Source organism: Pipistrellus kuhlii, unplaced genomic scaffold (assembly GCF_014108245.1).
Source record: "Pipistrellus kuhlii isolate mPipKuh1 unplaced genomic scaffold, mPipKuh1.p scaffold_m20_p_6, whole genome shotgun sequence".
Classification (NCBI taxonomy): domain Eukaryota; kingdom Metazoa; phylum Chordata; class Mammalia; order Chiroptera; family Vespertilionidae; genus Pipistrellus; species Pipistrellus kuhlii.
In genome coordinates this window covers 76327203-76350303 of record NW_023425562.1, presented here as the reverse complement: position 1 = coordinate 76350303, position 23101 = coordinate 76327203, and the positions used below count along the sequence as shown (strand labels likewise).

The 23101-nt window shown below is 48.0% G+C and overlaps 1 protein-coding gene across 2 annotated transcripts in view; it reads left to right on the top strand.

The window, feature by feature from the left end:
- Positions 1 to 21282, top strand: part of ZFP64 (ZFP64 zinc finger protein) — a 69704-nt gene extending 48422 nt beyond the window's left edge. For both annotated transcript variants that reach the window (XM_036418468.2, XM_036418469.2), the window contains 4 exons: positions 3917 to 4066; positions 4293 to 4355; positions 16591 to 16842; positions 20068 to 21282. In XM_036418468.2, coding sequence (XP_036274361.1) covers positions 3917 to 4066; positions 4293 to 4355; positions 16591 to 16842; positions 20068 to 20783 — 1181 coding nt within the window. In that variant the 3' untranslated portion in view covers positions 20784 to 21282. The remainder of the gene's footprint in view (positions 1 to 3916; positions 4067 to 4292; positions 4356 to 16590; positions 16843 to 20067) is intronic.
- The last annotated feature ends 1819 nt before the right edge of the window (positions 21283 to 23101 follow it).

Here is a 23101-nt window from a genome sequence, read left to right as displayed (position 1 = left end):
CCTGTGTTCCCAGGCTTTGGGAATCGTGTTCGGTGCCCTGCAGTCCCGGGGCGCCCCCTGTGGGCAGGCATCATCAGAATTACGCCCCAAACACGCCTCAACTCCGGCCACCACTGCAGAGAAAAAGCAGCCTGACAGCTGATGGGTTTTTTTACCTCTATTTTATTTACATCTGTGCTGCGGAGCTGGAGCTTGCCTTGCTTGTTAAGTTAGGCCACTCTTGCAAATAAATCACTTTGCAACCAAAGTAACATTTGGAGGAAGTATAATGGAGCCGGTCAGTTGGTAGACTTGAGGCACCACCAGTGGAAGAGGGAAGTAGCAGGGGCAGGACAACAACCTTACAAAGTAACATCAGCAGTTTCTCAAAGGGTTAACTCTTTGCACTCCGCTGTCAGCGGAATTTTAGCATATCACTCGGGATGTCCCCTCTCAGGGGGGACATTGCAGTTTATTAGTGATTACGGGGAATTGAGTTAATTCAACGCACGTGTCCGCCGCAAAGTAGCGTGAAGTAGCTGGTGGCCAATGTCCAGAATGGTTCGGAGTGCAAAGGGTTAAAAAAGGCCCACTGTGCTCACGGAGGTTCTAACTGCCAAATGTTTGCGGCTGCTCTCCCCTCCCCTCTCCTGGTCAAGCAGAAGATCTATCTTTCCCAGGAGACACGTGGGGCCCGTGGGTGTCTAATGGTGAAGGAAGTCTCTCGTGGTCCCTGATAGCTGTTGGGCAGTTTTCTGATAGCCAGAACTCATCCATCTCTCTTCTTCTGCCTATTTTGAAGCTTGCATTGCGCAATGCATTTCCCTCTCCAAGAATGTGGTGGTGCACATATGTACACGCTAGTGAATAAAGCCAATAATGTTTACACGGTGCTCACTTATGTTCTTTTATGGATGCTAAAGTTCATAATCTTCATGTTACCCTGTAAGTTTGGGGCTAAAGTCCCATTTTACCGATGTGGCAACTGAGGAACAGCCAAGTTGAGTAACTTACGTAGGGTCACTCAGGTACTAGATGATAGAATTGGAATTTGAAACTTACTAGCTGGCTTCCCAGTCAGATCCCTCTCACTTAGATTTCAGCTTTTCAGTCTAACTCTGCCTGGCAGGTTAAAACACTCTAGCGTTTGATGCCTTTCTTTTTAAAGGGGGATTGCTAAGTAGTACAGGTTTGGTTGCCTGTGAGGGGCATACTGATGAGCTTCAGGGTTCTAGTTGGCTGAAAACTTCTAGCCCTGTGATCTTGAGCATCTCTCCTGAGTCGTTTTCCATCCTTCCGAGCAGAAGGTCTCAAAGTGTGGTCCCCAGATCAGCTGCATCAGCAGGGAACTTGTTAGAAAAATCACCGGCCGCTTCAGACCTCCTGAATCAGGAACTCTAGAGGTGGGCACCAACACCTGTGTCTTACAAGCCCTCAGGCTGATTCTGACTTGTGGCGTTGTGTTAGACTCAGCAGGGGTCTTCAAACTTCTCTCATTATGAGAATCACCTGGTGGAGTTGTTAAAATACAGATTCCCAGACCCCAACTATAAGAAGTGCTATCAGGAATCTGTGTTTTAACACCTCCACCAGGTGATTCTCATAATGAGAGAAGTTTGAAGACCCCTGTGTTAGAGGCTCCAGTGTCTCCCAAACTTCTCTCATGATGAGAATAGTAAAATTGTATACTTAACTAGTGTTCTAAGCTTAAGTATACAGTTTTACCTATATGTTCCCAAAAATTCTATTATAGTTTAGCACTTCTTTGTTGGGATTCAGGAATCTGTATTTGAACAACTCCACCAGGTGATTCTCATCATGAGAGAAGTTTGGGAAACACTGTAACAGAGGGTGTGGCGTTGTGCTTCTCTGATTTTAGCGGAGTAAGCATGTCAAACTCGTGGGGGGGGGGGGGCTGTATGCCTTGTTTATTTGGCCCGTGTTCGCCTTTGAGTTTGATATGCTTGGTACAGAGGAATTGCCTAGGGCTCCTGTGAAAGTGCAGGTTGCCTCCATAGGTGGAACGGAGTCTGGGGTGGGATGGGCCCTGAGGTTCTGCATGTCTAACTAGCTCCCATGAAGCTGATTTTAGTGCTCTGTGGCCAATCCTTTGAATAGCAGAGGCTTAGAGTAGTAAGACAGTCGCTTAGGAAAGGCTTTAAAATGCAGGTTCCTGGGGATCTGCCCTAATACCCCTTCCCTCTAGGGCCATGGTCGGCAAACTGCGGCTCACGAGCCACATGCGGCTCTTTGGCCCCTTGAGGGTGGCTCTTCCACAAAATACCACGGCCTGGGCGACTCTATTTTGAAGAAGTGGCGTTAGAAGAAGTTTAAGTTTAAAAATTTTGCCCCTCAATAAAAAAAATTTAAAAAAAGAAAAAAAGAAAAATTTTGCCCCTCAAAAGAAATTTTAATCATTGTACTGTTGATATTTGGCTCTGTTGACTAATGAATTTGCCGACCACTGCTCTAAGGCATTACATTTAACCCACAATGCAGGTGATGCTGATTCAGGTATGGGGACCGGTTTGTGCATTGTCGGGTGTTCAGCAGTATCCCTGGCCTTACCCTGCTAGATACCACTATCCCCACATGATCCTGACAATTAAAACGTCCCCAGTCATTGCCAAAAGTTCCCTGGGGGCAAAATGAACGCCAGTGAAGAGCCACAGACCTTTCTAATTGAAGTGTACAGAGAATTTACATTGCTATCTCTTAACCCTGAGACAGGTCAGCCATTCCTTTTTACAGGCGAGTCCACTGTGGCTCGGAAAGGTTAAGTAAGGTGCCCGTAGGCACACAGCTCGTTTCCCGGCTAAGCAAACCCTGTACCTAGAACCGAAGCCCTCACCAACGTGCTGCACGTTGCAGAGAAGGTTTACCTTGACAAACCCTCAAGGAAAATGGAATCAGCCTTCTGTACTGGGGTAAACCAAAAGCCCCGGACAGTGGCCTCGAATTCATAAATTAGTCGAGATCTTTTTTCTTAAAGACTGCAGACATGGCTCGCACGTCTGTAGGAGGGAGTACTTAATCGTTGTTATGGAATCTTTTTAAACTGCCTATTTAAACTGAGCCATATGAAATTCTCATCCAATCCTTGGGCCCATGAAAACGAGGATTGTGCGTGGCCCAACCTCACTGAAAACGGAAAGACCCAGTGAGGGGCCTGCACCCCTCGCTGGGCTACATGAATCAGACAGATATGCAATTTGTGAATATTCCTCCCTACACTGTGAGAAGGTTTTTATAGTGAAGGTCTAATTTTATCTTCCCACTTTAAAAATAAAAACCCTTCTCAAGCTTTTAGTTGGGTTCAGCTTCCCACCGTCTCCAGTGGTGTTACAGTCTGTTGAAATCGGAATCAAGACCCTGGTGTTACAGACCGTCATCGGGTCTTAGTCCCTGGCTCCCCCTTCTGTCGTGTTATCTGCTGAAATACCTGCATGTGGCCTGTGACCTGTACAGCCTGGAAATGGGACGGAAGCAGTTAAAAATAGCCCTGCATTGCCCCGACATCCAGCTTTCTGTTCTGTCCGTCATAACTCCTGGCCTTTGGTTCTTGTCCTTCTTCCCTTTTCTCATAATTTGTGTCCATTACCTTTTATAAAATTGCGGCCTGTGATGGATCGGACATCCTCTTACAAAGCAGATCGTTGAGAGGCGCTTTTGCCAAGTTTTACAGCCCGGATCCGGCCATGGCACCCCTGTCACCATGCTGTGTTCTTTTGTCCCCTGTGTGTCCTGGAAACCGGTCATTAGTGAAGGTGACTTTTCTAAGGCCAGAGTGCATGTGGCTTCCAGGTTTACAGGTTTTGCGTGTGTGTTTGAGAAGGGATGAAGGGAGGTGGAGTAAGCCCGCGCCTGCTCTGTTATAAGACTTACCGCGGTGCTAATATCTGAGATATTAAGGAACACCTTCTGGTCTCCATTTCAGCTTCAGAACTAGATCCTGATGCCCCCAAACCAACTTGCCCCTCCTCCGACAGCAGCGACGCCCAGAAAGCCCCTGTCGTGGCTCCTCCCTCCGAGTCAAAGCAACAAACGGCGACCCTAGGAGAGAGGACATTCAACTGCTGCTACCCAGGTAAAGGGTGACCCGGAGCCCCAAGCCCCTGGGGCGCCGTCCAGCGCGGCGGGTCCCGCTAGCTGAGCTCGGAGCGCTGAGCGCATCCCGGCGCTGCTCTTGCGCATGCGTAGCGCAGGGGCATCCTCTGCGGGTCCTGAGCATCGCTGCTCAGCGTGTGCCTTCCCCGAACTCCAGTTCATAGTAGCTTTCTTTCCGAGATTATATATTTCTCTTTCTCTTCTAGGTTGCCACTTCAAAACTGTTCACGGCATGAAAGACTTGGACCGCCACCTACGAATCCATACGGGTAGGTGTCCATTCATTTGCTCAGAATTTTTGTGTTAAAAATGAACAACAGCACACAAGGAAAGGGATAGGATTAAGTGCTAGGTACGAGGTGTGAGCAGGACGGATAAGGTCTCTGCCTCGTGAAACTCAGTCCAGTGGGGTGGGCTGGGACCTAAAAAGTAACCAATAGGCCAAAATGTTAGCTAACAGGTAAGGGGAAAATGCTCAGGAACCTGTGTTAGAGGGATGTGATCTAGCTGCAGAGGCTTGGGAGGAGGAGCAAAATTGTGTATGAGGTGTACGTGAACTTGAACACAGGTTCTCCAGCCCTAGTCAAGCCTTCACAGTATTGCAGGTCGTCAGTATCTCAGTTATAACCTAATTAGAGGTCCAGTGCACGAACTTCATGGGGGGTAGGGGGGTTCCTCAGCCCGGCCTGCACCCTCTCACAATTCGGGACCCCTCAGGGGATGTCCAACTGCTAGTTTAGGCCCAATCCCGGCAGTTGGACATCACTCTCTCAATCTGGGACCACTGGCTCCTTAACTACTCACCTGCCTGCCTGATCGCCCCTAAATCCTCTGCCTGCCTGCCAGCCTGCCTGCTGATCGCCCCTAACCACTCTGCCTGCCTGCCTGCTGATCACCCCTAACCACTCTGCCTGCCTGCCTGATCACCCCTAACCACTTACCTGCCTGATCACCTCTAACTGCTCACCTGCTTGCCTGATCACCCCTAACCACTCTGCCTGCCTGATCGCCCCTAACTGCCTCTTCCTCGGCCCCTGCCGCCTCAGCCCTCGCCACCGCAGCTTCATGACGCCTGTAAGGTCATTCGACTGTCTGATCTAATTAGCATATTATGCTTCTATTATTATAAATGAGGAACCTTAGCCAGAACTAATCAGCTAGCCTGCTCCTCAGAAATTGACTGAGATAATGTTTGCTGTTGTTTTTAAATGGGCATGTGATGAAGTTGGACAGGTTGACACAGTAATCTTAGATAAGAGCAGTAAGGTTGCTTCTTAACGGTGCCTTCCAAGGTGCCACCAGCTGCTAAGAACACAAATAAGATGCTGGAGTGGAAGAATTCCCTGATCTACATCAGGGGCTGCACACCGTGGCCCGTGGGCCCGTGCACCCTGCAGGCGTGCCTCTTGTCCCCCTACCTTTGTGGCTGCTCTGGCCCTGCGGTGGCATCACTGAGCAGTTCCCAGAGAAATGGGGTGGTACACAAAGCCTGAGATATTGACTGTCTGGCTCTTTACAGAGCTCTGCCAACCTTGGGAGTGTAGACCCTCTAGTGTGAGTTAGGACACTGGTCTGTTTGCTCCTACAGAACCACGCTAAGTGGCTTAAACATTATCAGGTTTATTTCTCTCAGAAGCAAGAGACCCACAGCTGTTAGACCGGCTTTGTCATCCTTAGCATAGCGCTTCATCTCCGGTCCAGATTCCCTGCCCCATGGGAAACAGAATAACAGAATGCAGGGGGGGGGGGGGGGGGAGGTGACTCACAGCTTCCTCACGGGCTGTGCCCCAGAAGCAGCAAACCTTGTGGCCAGTGGGAGGTGAGCAGACCTAGGCCTGCTCAGGCATCGGGGCGGGGAGGGGACTGGGAATGGTTTCCGGAAGGGCAGCCACATACCCAGCTGAGACGCTGCAGCACCAGGAGTAGGACAGCTCTCGGGACAGTTGGCAGTGTGCTGTGGAAATAAGAATGAAGGGGCACTCTTTCCCAGAAAGGGTAGACCATGAGAGGCCTCGTAGCGAAAGGAATGGATAATCCTCATCTTGAAAGACGAGGCTGCGGGATGACAGGATCAGTAGGAGTATGGCACTTGCAGGAGCCATTGGAGCAAAGCTGAGAGCCCCGTCTCCCCCCAACATGGCGGGTTTGGGCAACCTCAGGTGACTGGAGTGAAGGAAACAGTGGAGCCGTTGTTCGCAGCAGAGGCTGTGCTGCTGCCATCTAGTGGGTGGGGCCAAAAGTGCTGTCTGCATCCTGCTGCACCGGACAGGCCCGTTTATCATGTCCCAAACGCTAGGGTGGACGGAGAGAGAGGCTGCAGCTGGGTTAATCGTATTTTATTGGAGTCACGCAGAGCATGATGGGTATACAGGAAGTCTAGGCAAGGCTCTGTCCTCGGTGGTACCCTGAGTCAGGCGGGCAGCCGTGGCGCAGACGGATTGCTCCTCAATAGATGTATCCTTGGGCTCCTCCTCTGGGTCCAAGGCAACTGCTCCAGCTCCCGGGTTCTCTTACCCAGGGAAGAGTGGGGGACGGCCTGGGGTCTCCCAGCATCTCTCTCAGGGCATGACCCAGCAGTAGTGTCCCTCGTGGTTAGTGGAATAGTGAGATCCAGCTAATGGTGACTTAGAAACAAAGCATTTCTGTCCTGCAACACAGCCCAGGCTCAGTGTGGCGGCTGGCCCATGGCCTCGGGGACTCCGGCTCTTCTTTTGCTGCTTTGACATCCCAAGGATGTTCCTCTCACAGGCACGGTCTTTGCTGCCACTTTAAATATATATTTTATTGATTTTTTACAGAGAGGAAGAGAGAGGGATAGAGAGTTAGAAACATCGATGAAAGAGAATCATCGATCAGCTGCCTCTTGCACACCCCCTACTGGGGATGTGCCCGCAACCAAGGTACATGCCCTTGACCGGAATCGAACCCGGGACCTTTCAGTCTGCAGGCCGACGCTCTATCCACTGAGCCAAACCGGTTTCGGCTTTACTGCCACTTTAAAGACACATCTTAGCCTGGTCGGTGTGGCTCAGCGGTTTAGCCTCAACCTAAGAACCAGGAGGTCACGGTTTGATTCCTGGTCAGGGCACATGCCCAGATTGTGGGTTTGATCCCCAGTATAGGGTGTGCAGGAGGCAGCCAGTTGATGATTCTTCCTCATCATTGATGTTTGTATCACTCTCTTCCTCTCTGACATCAATAAAAATATATTTGGGGGGGGGGGGAAGACAAATGCTAGAAGCTACACGCATCACTTGGACTAATGAAGTCTTGAATCCATGTGGCAAAGATAACAGTCTCTTCACCAAAAAAAACAAAACAGAGAAATGGCACGCAGGCTAGTGGTGTGTCTCACCCAGCCTGGGTGGGAAGCATCTGTAGGTGATCATTTCAGTCTTGAGCCCCATCTTTGCCAAATAGGTAGGACAGTGGTTCTTAAACTTCTATTTTGAGATCCTTTTACATTTAGAAATTAAAGCCTCCTTCCCCTCTCCCCCCCCCCCAAAAAAAAAGGGTTTTTGTTTTATCTAGATATTTGGCATTAGCAATCTGAAACTTTAAAATATTTATTCGCTTAAAAATAACAGAAAACACATTCTATATTAACATAACACTTTTATAACAAGTATTTTCCAAACCAAAACGTAGCATTGTTTATGCCTTCGCAAATCTCTTCTGTCTGGTTTCATGGCCGGCTGGGTCCTCGGCTGTTTCTGTGTACAGTCCGTTGTCATGTGTTGTTTTGGTTGAAGCATGTGATGAAAACCTGGCCCCACTGACAGGGCGGGCAAGAGGGAGTTTACGGCCGAAACTGGTTTGGCTCAGTGGTAGAGCGTTGGTCCGCGGATTGGAAGGTCCCAGGTTCGATTCCGGTCAAAGGCGTGTACCTGGGTTGTGGGCACATCCCCAGTAGGGGGTGTGCAAGAGGCAGCTGGTCGATGTTTCTCTCTCATTGACGTTTCTAGCTCTCTCTCTCTCTCCCTTCCTCTCTCTGTAAAAAATCAATAAAAAAAATATTTTAAAAAAAAGGGAGTTTACGATTGTGAGCACACAAAATACAGAGCTCATTCTTGTACCGATATGTATTAATTATTGCATTTTTATGCGAACAACTGTAAACCTACTTTTGCCCCACCCTGAATGTGATGGGAAATGGAGAGGAATGTTGATAGTCTTTGTAGATAATTATTTTCCTTTAATCCACAATGCAATATATGGTTAGCTACTGAAAGATTTGTGGCTACATGGACTCTGCAGCCGCATAGCCACAGACTTTTCAAACTGTTCCGTTAAAATGCATTGATCTGAATGCTTTTCCCCAAGCTTGATTGTTGGCATGTCCTGCATTGGTCGCTGGGAAGACACTGGTTTACCAACTTAGGTAATTCCTCCAAATGTCTCATTTCATTCCAGCATGGGGAAAATCACTTCTGTTAATATTGCCAATCTCGTTTTGGAAACCTAAAAATCAGGAAGCTGCAGGCCCAGAGTAGCGGGTCTGTGTTCTGAAACCCTAACTTCCCTTTTCAGAGCTTTCTTGAATGTTACATTGTGGTGTTGGTCACTGTCCTTGAAGCCACAGGCCCACGTAGCTCATTCGGCCGAAGACCACATCTGAAAACAACACACAAAGAAAGCCATAGTTTGCCAGTTGTTTCAAATCAAAGCGGTGCGGCCTGCGTACAGTGTGCCGGTGCTTGTCAGACAGCCATGTGTTGTGGTTTGCAGCAGCAGAAGCAGCTTCCACATCCCACATCCCGTTTCACCACACAGGGAGTTAAAGAGGCTTATTCAGGGGAGAGATTTAATCAAATGGTTTCAGCTGCTGGAAAGGATATTATTCCTGAGAGTGAAACTGGCTCTGGCTTCCCTGGGGATACAGCGGGGGACAGGGGCAGGTGGTTGTGAAGGCTGTCAGGACAGCAGGGAGAGCTCAGGTGCCAGCAGACCGGCCCACCATCACTCCTCAGTGACAGTGCCAGTGATGAAAAGGGCAAAGCGCGTCCTAGGAGGGGTATGAAAATACTTTGACCACAGACTCAACCAGATGAGTCTCGAGGACCCCCGGGCACTCCCAGGCTGAACTTCGAGGGCCGTGGAGGCTGAGTGTGACAGGCACATTAGGAGAGGCTAAGGTGTATGTGCGCCCAGCATGCAGGCTTGCTGAGGGCTTATTTGGGGAGTGTTGGAAAGTCAGGCCTGGAACTTGGATTGAGTCTTTCTTTTTATTATTTTTATTCTAGAGTCATGTTGGGGCATACATATGGGTTTTTACCTTAAATGTGAGTCTGTTTGTCTTGGATGGAAAGAAAAACTAAATTTTCAAATAGACAATAGAAACAGAGCGAGGACTGAGAAGGAGGAAGAACAAGATAGAAAATGCTTCATTTCTATTTTTTCCCCAGCAAAATTGTAAGCAAGAAAATATATAGAGAAAAAAGTCAATGTAAACAGTAAATATATCTAGATAATTATAAAAACAGCATCAGTTTTCTCATCATATATACGTTGAATATATATTGCTCTTACTGTCTTTCTTTGGGGGGAGGCCTTTTTTTTTTTAAGAGAGAAAGGGAGGAGGAGAGAGAGAATCAAAGAGAGAAACATCTATCAGTTGCCTCCAGTACCTTCCCGAACCAGGGATCGTTCCCACAACCTGGGTATGTGCCCTGACATAGAATCAACCCTCCAACCTACCAGCCAGCACAAATTTCTAAGTCCTTCTATCATATGGCCGAAACCGGTTTGGCTTAGTGGTAGAGCATCCGTCTGCGGACTGAAAGGTCCCAAGTTCGATTCCGGTCAGGGGCATGTACGTTGGTTGCGGGCACAGGCAGCTGGTCGATATTTCTCATCGACGTTTCTGGCTCTCTATCCCTCTCTCTTCCTCTCTTTAAAAAATCAATAATATATATATATATATATATATATATATATATATATATATATATATATATTTTTTTTTTTTTAAGTGAATATGGTGTTGTTTGAAAGCTAGCAATGACAGGATGAGGTCTTTTGCCACCTCAGCTTCCAGACCACTCTCCCACCTGCTTCCTGGGCAATAAAATTCATCTAGAAGAGAAAAGAAGGCACAAAGCTAGCCCCAAAATCTTGGACAACAAAATCTTTTGCTTTATTAGAAATTAAAATAACCAAAGAGTTATAAATCAATCTGTGAATAAATAAATAAATAGAAGTGGTATAAATAAGTATGGGACAGAGCATAGGAAGAGGTGTGGGGGAGTAGGAGAGAAAGGGGGTGCGCGGGCATGCAAATTGAAGGCAGCATTTCGAGGTGGAGGAGTTGCAGGTGAATTCTGGTGATGTGGGGCCAGGACAGTTGGCAGTCCATTGGGACAAAAGTTATTGCCCTTCGCCTCATTCACAAATTCCAAATATATTAAATAAGTTAGGGATTAAAGTCTATAATGTAGTAGGACAAATTTATGGTGTAAGTAGACAATTAAAGCCACAGAGAAGACATAATGACACCACTAAGAAGGGAAGACAAGTATCCCACAAGTAAATTTGGAACATAGGGCGGAATTAATCTTCAGCACATACAAGGTTTCCTCCAAGTCAAAGATAATCTCAAGGGAAAGAATCTGAGCAGGACATGACCTAAGAAATACAAATGCCAATATTTGCATTGAAGGCCCATCAGCAGTAAAGGAAAATGCAGTATAGATGCCGTATTTTCTCCATCTGGTTGTATTAGCATAGTGAATTGCAGAACACCATATATCACTCTGCATTCAATTTAGTCTTTGCCATACCCTTCCTCCCTCACCTCCCAATTCAGAGAGAAACGTGGCAATGGGCAGAAAGTTGATAGAGGTCTGATAGTAGCAAAGCCGCTTTAAAATGAAACTTGAGCTTTGGCCAGTGTTGCTCAATGGTTAGAGGGTTGACCCATGCACTGCAGGGGCATGGCTTCTATTCCCAGTCAAGGGCACATACCTGGGTTGCATGTTCGATCCACAGCCCTGGTTGGAGTGCATGCCTAAGGCAACCAATTGATGTATCTCTCTCACATCATGTTTCTCTCTCTCTCTCCTTCCCCTGCTACCTTCCACTCTAAAAATTAATGGGGGAAAATGCCCTCATTTACTCTAATAGTTCAAGTGTACTTTTGTTTTGTTTTGGTAGACTATCTTATGCAAGTAAAGCGTTTTCTCCTATCTTTCACCTTGATCCTGAGCACCTCTGTCTGGATGCTCCAGGTCTGAGTTGAAGAGTAACAGTGAGAAGAAGCCATCGTATCTTAATTCCTTATCTGAAAGGAAGGCTCTCCTGTCATCTTTAACCAAGAATGATGGCTGCTTTTCAGATGGTTTGCTCCCTTTAAGGTGGCCTCATGGGGTTTCTCTGGCCTCATAAGAGATTGACTTATAAGGCTTATATTTTTACTATCACTTCGTATTTCTTCATTTGGCATTGATAGCCGAGTTCATCTCTCATGAAGTGAGTTGAGGCATTTATCTTTCCTATGCTATTAAACAGTTAATCCAACGTGGAAACACTTCTAGGGCAGTGGTCGGCAAACTCATTAGTCAACAGAGCCAAATATCAGCAGTACAACGATTGAAATTTCTTTGGAGAGCCAAATTTTTTTAACTTAAACTTCTTCTAACGCCACTGCTTCAACATAGACTTGCCCAGGCCGTGGTATTTTGTGGAAGAGCCACACTCAAGGGGCCAAAGAGCCGCATGTGGCTCCCGAGCCATGGTTTGCCAACCACTGTTCTAGGACATTTGGTCTTCTGTGCCCACAGTCCTCTCTGCTTGTGCCTTTTATCAGAGGGCGGGGAGGGGCTGTAGATGGGGCTGTGCCGGGAGAACCACCTTCAGTGGCAACTGGAGACAGTGCCGCTCATCCCAGCGTCCCCTCCTCACCCCTACCTGGTCCCGGCCCCATCCGGGTGAGGCACAGCTCCGTGCCTGTGGGCTTTCCTGCAGGACCCAGCGGGGCCTCTGTCTGGAACACGCCAGTTAAAGGCATTACTTGACCTTGTGTCTGCTGTGGACTCCTGGCAACTTAGTGAAACTAGGACCCTTCCCAGATAGTGCTTTTAAATGGAGTAAAATCCCATTGAAAGCTATATTTTAGTACAATTGCTACCAAAGTGTTAAGTGTGTGATATTTTAATACGCTGAGTCCTTACGACCCTGGGAGCTTGTTAGAAATGCAGAATCTCAGACCCTACCCAGGTCTACTGAGTCAGAAACTATATTTTGTTTTTTGTTTTTATGAGTTCAGCTTGAGAAGTGAGATATTGGTCAAAGGGTACAAACTCTCAGTTATGAGATGAATACATTCTAGGGATCCGAAGTACAGTGAGGTGACTGGGGTCAATACTGTATCCTTTGTTATATTCTGAAAGTTGCTTAGAGTAACTTACATGTTCTCATCATAAAAAAAAAAAAGTAATTATCAGAGGTGATGGAGCTGTGACCACTATAAGGTTAATCATTTCTCAATATACATAGATATTAAATCCTCACATTGTATACCTTAAACTTACACAATGTTATATGTCAACTAGAGGCCTGGTGCATGAAATTTGTTCATGGGCAGGTTTCCTGGGCCAATCAGGTCCGTCTGCCAGCTGGGACCTTCCTTCCCCCAGCTGCTGGCTGCTGGCCGGGGCCTTCACTCTGTGCTGCCCCCTGGTAGTCAGAGCACGTCAGAGCGAGTGGTCCAACTCCTGGTCGGTCGAACTCCGGAAGGGACAATATGCATATTAGCTTTTTTATTATATAGGATTATAGTATCTCAAGGTTCTGCATTTAAATGCCACCCTCACCCCACCCCCAGATGACTAGTATGGACATCAGCACTGAGAAGCCCCACATTGAAGGTTAGGACCTCGTGGGCTGGTCTGCTAGCTTACTCCCTTCGTTACGGAGCAGCGATGAACATAAATGTTTCTTTGAGAACTGGCTCATGTCTATTCACAAGGGTCTCAGGTGCCATGATTAGTGTGGTCAGCTAACCAAGAGGAAATGCTGAAATTCAGTTAGAAGTTTTAGAAACGGAAATTTGATCATTTCCCACACAAGGTCTTTCACCCTCTGGATTGTATCTACACATCCCAAATGAAGAACCCCCCCCTCTGGAATGTGACAGGTCATCTGGGGCAAGAGAGACGATGACACGCTGGCTGGTTTGGAAGAGCATTTGCCTAACGGTGACTCATCAGTTGTGATCACATTTCCCTGGGCAGAGCGAGCCACACACCGCAGTCCCTGGGCAGGGAACAGATTTCTCCCGGGAAGGACAGCCGACACCTCAGTACAAACAACTTACTTCGGGGTGCATCTCTGATGTAGCAACTTTTGACCTTGTCATCGATCCGTTTTACTTTATATCTTCCTGGGCCATCATCCATTTTATCACATCTTCCACATTTATTGGGGTGAAGTTCTACTTGACCATCTATAGTCCCTTTTCTCTCTGCAACGCCTCTGTCCTCAACCAGGCACAGCGTTACTCCCCTCCCTCCACAGGAGACATTTGGCAATATCTGGAGACTTATTTGACTCTCACAAAGGGGGGGGTGTGTGCTGAGGAGGGGTCCAGGATGGTGTGAAATAGGCTGACATACAGAACAGCCCACTGCAAAGAAGAAGCTGGCCCAAAATGGAGATAATGCAGAGTCAGAAAACCTTGGTCTATTGGAATCTTCTCTTTTTTAAAAAATAAATACATTTTAAAAAATGTGTTCATTGATTTTTAGAAAAATAGGGAGGGGGAGAGAGAAACATTGTGATGAGAGAGAAACATTGATCGGCTGCCTCCTGCATGGCCCCCACCAGGGATTGAGCCCCAACCAGGTCATGTGCCCTGACAGGGAATCAACCAGCGACCTCTTGATGCATGGATTGACACTCAATCACTGAGCCATTCCAGCCGGGCAGAATCTTCTCTTTCTGAGCAAACCTCCTCTTTTAACAACCAAGTTTGGTTTTTTTGATCAAGTGCTGGACTCATTTATTCCTTCTAGTTTATTAACTCCCATATGGTTCACTTGTTTTCAGTCTTCTGTTAAAAATGAACTTAAAAGTGATGGATTATGGTGCCCTGGCCAGTGGGCCAAGTGTTAGAGCTGAGGCCCATGTACCAAGGTGTCTTGGGTTTGATTCTCTATCAAGGGCATGCACTTGGGTTGCAAGTTCAATCCCCAGCTCCAATTGGAGCACATGTGGGAGGAAAGCAAACAGTGTGTCCTCTCATATCGATGTTTCTCTCTCTCCTCCTTCTCTTTCTCCCTTCTAATCTCCCTACAAAGCAATGGAAAAGATATCCTGGGGTGAGGACTAACAACAACAAAAAGTAACAGGCTGTGGGTTTGTAATCTGATTTGGATTCATGAACAAAAATTGTTGAAAATATGTCCTACAATTTTCAGGCTGACTTTTTTGAAAACCTTTTGTGAGACCATGTTAGGTTCATAAAAGTTTGATTCACGTCTACGTGGTGAATTTAATCTTTTCTTTAATATGAAATTTCTAATGGCTTTCATCATCACAATTCGATATTAAAATTGATATTCCTGTGTTCTTTTAGCATTTTTCTAAAGTGTTGTGTTTTTTTTTAATCATTTTCTATTCCTTGTCATTTTTACTTAGGTCTCTTAAGCACATTAAGCTGACTTTTTGAAATTTTTTGAAAATATATTTTTATTGATTTCAGAGAGGAAAGGAAAGGAAAGGGAAAGGGTGAGATAGAAACATCAATGATGAGAGAGAATCACTGATCGGCTTCCTCCTGTACGCCCCCTACTGGGACCAGCCTGTAACCCAGGTATGTGCCCAGACTAGGAATCAAACCTTGACCTCCTGGTTCATAGGTCGATGCTCAAACCACAGAACCCCACCACACTAGTCAGGCTGACTTTTTGAAATTTTTAACAAGTAAATTTAATCCATTTACGTTTGTTGTACTTACATTTAGTTGGATTTTTACCAAATTTTTGTGTTTTTTTGTTTGTTTTTAATGGTCAGTTCTCTCTTATGGTATGGAAGCAATACTTTCCATTTCATTACTTTCTCATATCCCACATTTTATCCACTTCCTTTTTCTCCCCTGATGTGTGTATACAATTCAAGAATGATACCCTGAGTCATCTGTCAGCTGGCTTTCTTTTTCCCCTGAATGCCAGTTCAAATGTAGGATTCTATTTAAGCAATTTCTGTAGAACTTTATAGATTTTATTTCCATCTTGCTACCATCCAGTGTGGTCTGAGGAGTTGTGTGCTGATCTGAACGTTTTTCTTTCTGAAGCCTTTCATAGCTTACCATCTGGGCTTCTGAATTTGGCCACCCTTTCTAGATAAGGCATGTTAAGACCCAGGGCCATGTTTGTTGTTGAGAAATAAATGATTTGCTCTGTTCTGTCCTACCCAATCTAGAGCTAGCTGTCATATCTTTTAGTTTCTCTGTTGTAACATCCTTTTGCTAGTCAACTTACTGGAAGAAAATGGAAATAATTCTGGGAATGAAAACTGCTTTTATTACTTCAAGTTCTTGATTTGGACATGTCCACACACAAAAAAGATTGCCGAGACAGCACAATGTAGCAGATACTGGAGCAAAACTGCCTTTGTTCAAATCCCAACTTCAGCCTTGACAAGTTGGCATGTCTTCCTGGTTCTGGCTTCCCCTGCATTTGATTCCTGGGTGAAATCATGTGTATTGGACATGATCTCTCTGAAGTGTGGTAGGGGAGGAAAGGAACATTCGATTTGGAGAGATGTTCTGAGCACGGGGATCTCTGACTCCCAGCGCATCTCTAACTTCTTGGGCCATTTGTGCTATTTCTCTGCTCTGAGCACCCTCATTTCCGGTAGCTGGGGCAGGGGAACTGTGGGAGGGTGGACACTTTGCTCCTTGCAGTTTGGCATACAGAAGGGAGGGACCCTCCTGGCCACTCTTTATGGGTTCCTCAGTGAGAGCCAGAAAGCTGCCCTAGGACACTTAGGCCTGAGAACTTCTGTAGCCACTCCCATGTTCCCAGTGGGGTTTGGCCTGTGATTTTCTCCTTCAGTCTGATTTTATCGAACCTGCCCTTTGAATTCTCCGTGATTCCTGAGCGTCCCATGCATGGCACACCTCTCCTCTCCGTGTGGGCATCTAGATTTTTAAAATATATTTTTATTGATTTCAGAGAGGAAGGGAGAGGGAGAGAGAGATAGAAACATCAGTGATGAGAGAGAATCATGGATCGGCTGCCTCCTGTATGCCCCACTGGGGATCAAACCCATAACAAGTGTCCTGACCGGGAATCGAACCATGACCTCCTGGTTCATAGGTCAGTGCTCAGCCACTGAGCCACACTGGCTGGGCAGCGTCTAGATTTAAGTGTCTTTCTGTCCCGGGCATTTGTGCAGAAGGAAGAGGCGGACCCATGTGCCCAAACTACCATTTTGGTCAGATCTCTTTGCAGTAGTCTTGATGAGAGGAACCCGTAAATCCTTGAATCTTTCATGTATTTGAAGGAGACAAACCACACAAGTGTGAGTTCTGCGACAAGTGCTTCAGCCGGAAGGACAATCTGACCATGCACATGCGCTGCCACACCAGCGTGAAGCCCCACAAGTGTCACCTGTGCGACTACGCCGCCGTGGACAGCAGCAGCCTGAAGAAGCACCTGCGGATCCACTCGGATGAGCGGCCCTACAAGTGCCAGCTCTGCCCCTACGCCAGCCGCAACTCCAGCCAGCTCACCGTGCACCTCCGGTCCCACACGGGTGAGTCCCTGACCCAGAAACCTGCCAGTTTCTTAACCTTTATTTACGTAAAGCACAAGCAGCGTAAACACCCTGGTGGTTAAGTAAAGGAACGTGGACTCTCTGTGGTGATGGTGAAGCTTGTGGTTTTAATTAAAAGATGAAAACCCAACAGCTGGGTTTCCTAACATGCCTGCATAGAATGCACTGGATGAGTAGGCAGTACAGCAGCCAGGAAGTTAAGGCATATATTGAATTATCTGAGATATAAACTAGGTGTTTCAGTCTTTTCACTAAAACTCTGATCGCATAGTTTAATCCAGAAACATGTAGCAAAAGCAGTGGAATGTAACTGCAGATCACAAACTTCCAGTTATAGAAATTGGGCATTGCAAAGACCTTTTCCTTCCCTTCTTTATGAGGGCCCCATCGAAATAATGATCGATCAGTCAATAGACCCAAATAATCCATCATGGCACAGAAAAATGGGGATTGGGAGTCTCATAAGAAGGTTCCTAAAATGAGAATTTTCAGTGAATTCATGGAAGATGGCAAGCAGACAGAAATATGTTGTCATCTAAAACTGAGTAAAGAAACCTGTCCCAACAGACAGATGGGAGGCAGCCAGGCTGTGGGAGCCAGCCCTTGCAGCCATTGTCCGGCTGGCCTGAGCGTTCTGGACTTATAGACAGCCAGGCCCCAGTGCTCAGAGAAGCTGAGCCTATTGGCAAAATGGCCCAAACTATTACCCAGCAGAAAAATATCTACAGCACCTGTGACTAAGGAACCCAATCCATTCTTTCTAAGCAAAGTGTCAACTGTGGATTATGAGTCATTTGTGGAAAATGATGGTGTAAAAAGCACCCAGTCTAACAAATAATTCTGGAGCTAACAGAGTACCTGGGTGATAGATGAGAATTTTTCAATTCTAATTGGTATCAATCCAGTGGCAGAAATGTTGCATCCAAGAACAGTTCTATGAAAAAGTAGTAAGAACAAAGAGGTGTGAATTAAAAGTAGGATTGCTGGCTCAAAGTTTTTTAAAATCCCAGAGATTGGGGCGGGGGCGGGGGGGAGTGTTGGAGAACTAAGAACAAATATGAAGCTAAAAGTTGGGTTGCTGACTAGGTCTAGGAAGAAAAAAAAGGTAGAAGTGAGAAAATCAGAAAAATGATTTCATAGCTCTAAGGGGCCGTAGGTGTGAAAGCCCTCACAAGATGTCACGCAGGGCCAAAGGAGGGGCCAGAGCAGTCTCTACCTAGAAAGACTCCTCAATAACACTGGCTTTTGGAGTCAGTGGAATGGTGGCTTCTAAGCAGGAAAATCATTTTGAATGTAGAATTTTATATCCAGCCCAACTGTCTCAAGTCCAAAGACAGAACAGACAAAGGTATATACAAGGACTCAGACTTTTCTCTAAGCCACCATTCTAGGGAAGGTACTGGGAGATAGACACTATCAAAACAAGGGAGAAAAATTTGACCTGAGGTATTTGACATGTGAATATCTGAATACAGCTAGCTGGGATTGCAGTAAAGGGAAATAGCAAGATAATAACTTGTATAAAAGGCTAAGAGGGAAAAAAAATTAGTAAATCAGAAACTCACAGAAAATTCATTAGAAAGTCCATGTAAATGCTTACATAACTAAAAGACTGGACAACTTGAGATGATGATGAGGTTCTTTTTACTCAAGAAATGAACAGTGTAGTCAAGAGCATGCATGATAAAATGTGGCTCAAAATGCGTCTGTAGGAAAAGATGATCAATTAAACCTTGATGCATATTATCAACTGACCCAGGTGTGACAGTGATCCTGGAAAGGGGGTGAACATAATCTGTAGTTGGGTATGATGAATATTACATGCTGTCATGATATAAATTACTTCTATAGCAGTCCTCAAATCACACTGTCCTGTTCAATGTTGTTTCTTTTAACGTTGATTGGAACATAACTCTGTTTATATCAGTTAGCCTATGGTAAAACTGGCTCCGTTAACATTCCGATGACGTTAAGAGAGGACTCAGTAGAGCTGAACCCTAAAAGGTGAAAACAGCCCTAGCCAGTTTGGCTCAGTGGATAGAGCATCCACCTTTGGACCAAAGGGTCCCTGGTTCAAATCTGGGCCAGGGCTCATACATTGGTTGCAGGTTCCTCCCCGGCCCAGTCCCCGGTCAAGGCGTGCACAGGAGGCACATAATTGATGTGTTTCGCTCACGTCGGTATTTCTGTCTTTCCCTCTCTTCCACTCTCTCTAAAATCAGTGGGAAAATATCCTCCAGTAAGGATTAACCAAAAAAAAAATAAATACAATTTGAAAACAACTAGTCAAAGCTTGAGAATTCGCAAATGTTGTTGAACTTAAGTGTAAAAATAAAGCTATTCCTGACAAGAAGAGGGTATCCTCAGAACACCTCTGAAGCTGACGGGCTCACAGTGGTGAGGCTGTCCATCGGAAGGGAATGCTAGAAGGCCAGGGCCACAACTCGCAGTGCGGGAGGACCCTGGGGGAGAGGGTGCCCGGGTAGGGTGTAGGAAGAGTGAGACCTCGTCTTGGCTTAGCGTCATGACGATGATACATAAAGTAGCGACCTCCACAAGAACTAAAAACCCTCGCGGTCTCCAGGGGGGCCAAGGAGGCTACGGCCTCTCTGTATGTGTCTCCTGCTGCCATCTTCCCGTGTTCCTTCTAGAAATAAAACTCGTGTTGTCATTGGGAAAGTGTGAAACTTCCACAAGGAATACAAAACAGTTAACTGATGTAATGTAGCTTAAACGCTGGAGTCAGCATGCTTCTAAGTGCCAGCTGGGTGAGGACAGGGCTTTGTAACACTGTGTGCACCTCTTCCTCCTCCTGTGTCCAGTTCTGACATAAGGGAGAGTTTAGCAGCGAAGCGGAAGTGCCCTCGTGAAGAGGATGGGCTTGGATGCCATGGTGCCGGGGTTCAGATCCCTGCTATTCAGGATCCATACGTTGACCCCTCTGAGCCTCAGTTATCCCAGCTGTAAAATGGGGGTAGTTGGGTAACGGTACCCATTCACAGGGCTGTTGTGAGGACTCAGCTAGTTAGTACACATGGGAGATGGTGTCATTATGAGGCCAAACTTCCGCGAGGAATCCAAATTATGAGGTAGCGGAGTCCAAAGACCCCACTGTTCCCTTTGTGGCCAGGTGTTCTGACGCATGCTTGGGGGGAGGTCTGTGTTGCCTGCCTGCTCTAATGGAAACACACCTTCCGTTGCTAGGGGACACCCCCTTCCAGTGCTGGCTCTGTAGCGCCAAGTTCAAAATCAGCTCGGACTTGAAAAGGCACATGATCGTGCACTCCGGGGAGAAGCCCTTCAAGTGCGACTTCTGCGACGTGCGCTGCACCATGAAGGCGAACCTCAAGTCGCACGTGCGCATCAAGCACACCTTCAAGTGCCTGCACTGCAGCTTCCAGGGCCGGGACCGGGCGGACCTGCTGGCGCACAGCCGGCTGCACCGGGCCGACCACCCCGAGAAGTGCCCCGAGTGCAGCTACTCCTGCTCCAGCGCGGCTGCCCTGCGCGTGCACAGCCGCGTGCACTGCCCCGACCGCCCCTTCAAGTGCGACTTCTGCAGCTTCGACACCAAGCGGCCCAGCAGCCTGGCCAAGCACTTCGACAAGGTGCACCGGGACGAGGCCAGGACGACGGAGAACCGGGCCCCGCCGGCCAAGGAGGCGCTCCCCCGGGACGGCGGCGGCTCCCCGCACGTGGCCAAGATCGTGACTCAGAGGGCCTTCCGCTGCGAGACCTGCGGGGCCGCCTTCGTCCGCGACGACTCGCTGCGCTGCCACCGGAAGCAGCACAGCGAGCAGAGCGAGAGCAAGAACGCGGACCTGGTCACCTTCCCGCCCGACAGCGGGGCCTCCGGGCAGCCGGGCGCCCCGGCCTCCTCCGCGGGGCAGCGGGAGGCCGCCCCGGAGCCCGGCCTCTGACCGCACAGGGAGCGTGGGGAGCTGCCCAGACACCCAGGCGAATGCTGCTCCCAGCCATCGGGTGCTGCCAGCCAGCCAGCCAGACTTACTCACAGGCTCTGGGCACGGCTGCCCCCGACTCCCGGGCCTCCAGGCGCCTGCAGTCCTGTGGCCGGAGGGCAGGCACCTCCCATCACCGTCTTCCCTCGGAGAACCCACAAGGGGAGGCGGCCAGGCGGCCCCTGGTGGGGCCCGCTGAGCGCTGCTCCGTCCGACAGGACCAGCTTCTTCGTAACGGACTCGTGTCCTAAGTCGGGTCCATCTCCGGTGCAATCATTAAACGACTCAGACTACGCGGGGCACGAGCACGGAGCTGACCTGTTTGGTTCGGGTGAGGATGGGTACGCGCGGGCTCTGGGGAGCTCTCGTTCTTACCCCTGGTGGCGGTTGGTGGAGTGTTCGCCTTACACGTTTTTTGTATGGTTCCTTTTGTCTTAAAATAAAACTCATCAGTTTGTCAGTTGTCTTTTAAAACTCATCTGCCTACGGCGGTAAGAGGAACGTTCCTTTCCTTCCGTGGGCAGGCGGTGGTGGTCTGCTCTCCGCCCGCCCCTCCTGCAGGGATCAGAGATGCTCAGACTCCCCAGGTCAGGAGTGCGGGGCCGGAGAGCAGTGTGGCCTGCAGGTGGCAGCAGAGATAAGCTAACGGAAGCGCAGCCGGTCGCCGCTTTGTGATCTCCAAGGTTTGTGGAAAGAAGGGACGAGGGGCTCGGTGCGCCCGGGGCTGGTTTCTGGGCCTGCGGTGCATGGGACAGCCTGAGGCCAGCGTCTTTTCATCACAGGGAGCACGTGGTGTGCACGGAACCAGCCAGGACTTGAACTTCCAAACCTCTTGTAAATGGACGCGGTGCTTTAGCTTAGGAGGCTGCGAACGCCAGTGGCTTGTGGCTGACCTCAAGTGGCTTTTTTTCTCCATTTTGTCCTACTTTGGCATCTTTTCTTCAAATACAGTCTGTTTGATACAAGTCCTTGTGTGTTCCTCATCAGGCTAAAAATCGATGCCGTTAAGGAGGATGAAATAGATCCATTGGTTTCAGGAAAGTGGGAAAGGGAACTTGAAAACAAATGTGCAGAGATTGCCTAGAAGGGACTGTTTCCCTTCTGACACAGCGAGAGGGACGCAGCTTCTTTTGTCACGAACCTTGTCGTCGGAACAAACCTGACCGCATTAAGGTCTGGGGTCAGGCGAGTGATGCCCTGTTGAACCCCTTTGTTGTGAGGAGATGATGAGCCTGCCCCCCACAATAGAACGGATCATTGCTTTGCTTTCGAACATTGTTCCCGTGGCTCTGAGAAGCACAGGCAGCAGCGTGCAGTGCGCTGTGCAGGTCCCGCCGTCCCCGGGCCGCTGTCTGCCGGAGTTTTACCTGCGCGTCTCTTCCAATAACAGGAGGGCCGTTGACTTCTCAAGTGGGAGCCCCGAGATCAGAATCACACAGGTGTCCCTCTCCTTCGCTGTTATCCCCCGTGGGTAAACAGGAAAGACGCCGGCCTTCTTAGGAGGCTTTCTCTAACAGCTGCCTGAACCTCAGGTCTTACATCTGCCCTGGGCTCACCTTGTGAGTCTGGGTTCCCAGTGCAGCCGAGATCAGGGCAAGTGTGGGACCAGATACCAGTAAATACCAGAGGCAACAGAATGAGGCTTCCTTTTTCTTTCTCCCCCCCCCCCCAAAAAAAAACACACACACAAAACAATACTATGTATATTTTATTGATTTCAGAGAGGGAGAGAGAGAGAGACATCATCAATGAGAGAGAATCATGGATCGGCCACCCTCTTGCACGCTCCCCACTGGGGATTGAGCCTGAGACCCAATGTGCCCTTGACCAGAATCGAACCCGGGATCCCCCAGTCCGAAGGCCGACACTCTATCCACTGAGCCAAACCAGCCAGGGCTACCCTTTATCCTTTAAGGAAGAAATTAAATGCAGGGACAAACAGCCGAAACCGGTTTGGCTCAGTGGATAGAGCGTCGGCCTGCAGACTGAAAGGTCGCAGGTTCGATTCCGGTCAAGGCCATATACCTTGGTTGCGGGCACATCCCCAGTAGGAGGTGTGCAAGAGGCAGCTGATCGATGATCCTCTCTCATCGATGTTTCTAACTCTCTATCCCTCACCACCCCCTCAGGGTCACTGAACCTGGCTGAACTGGCACAGCACATGAGGAGCCCAGCGTGGGGCTGAGTATGCCATGGCCGTGCTGGATTACCACGACTGTGGGATTCAATTTTGTTTATAAAGAACAGATGATTTCTATTGCATTGTGTTCACTTCTCTC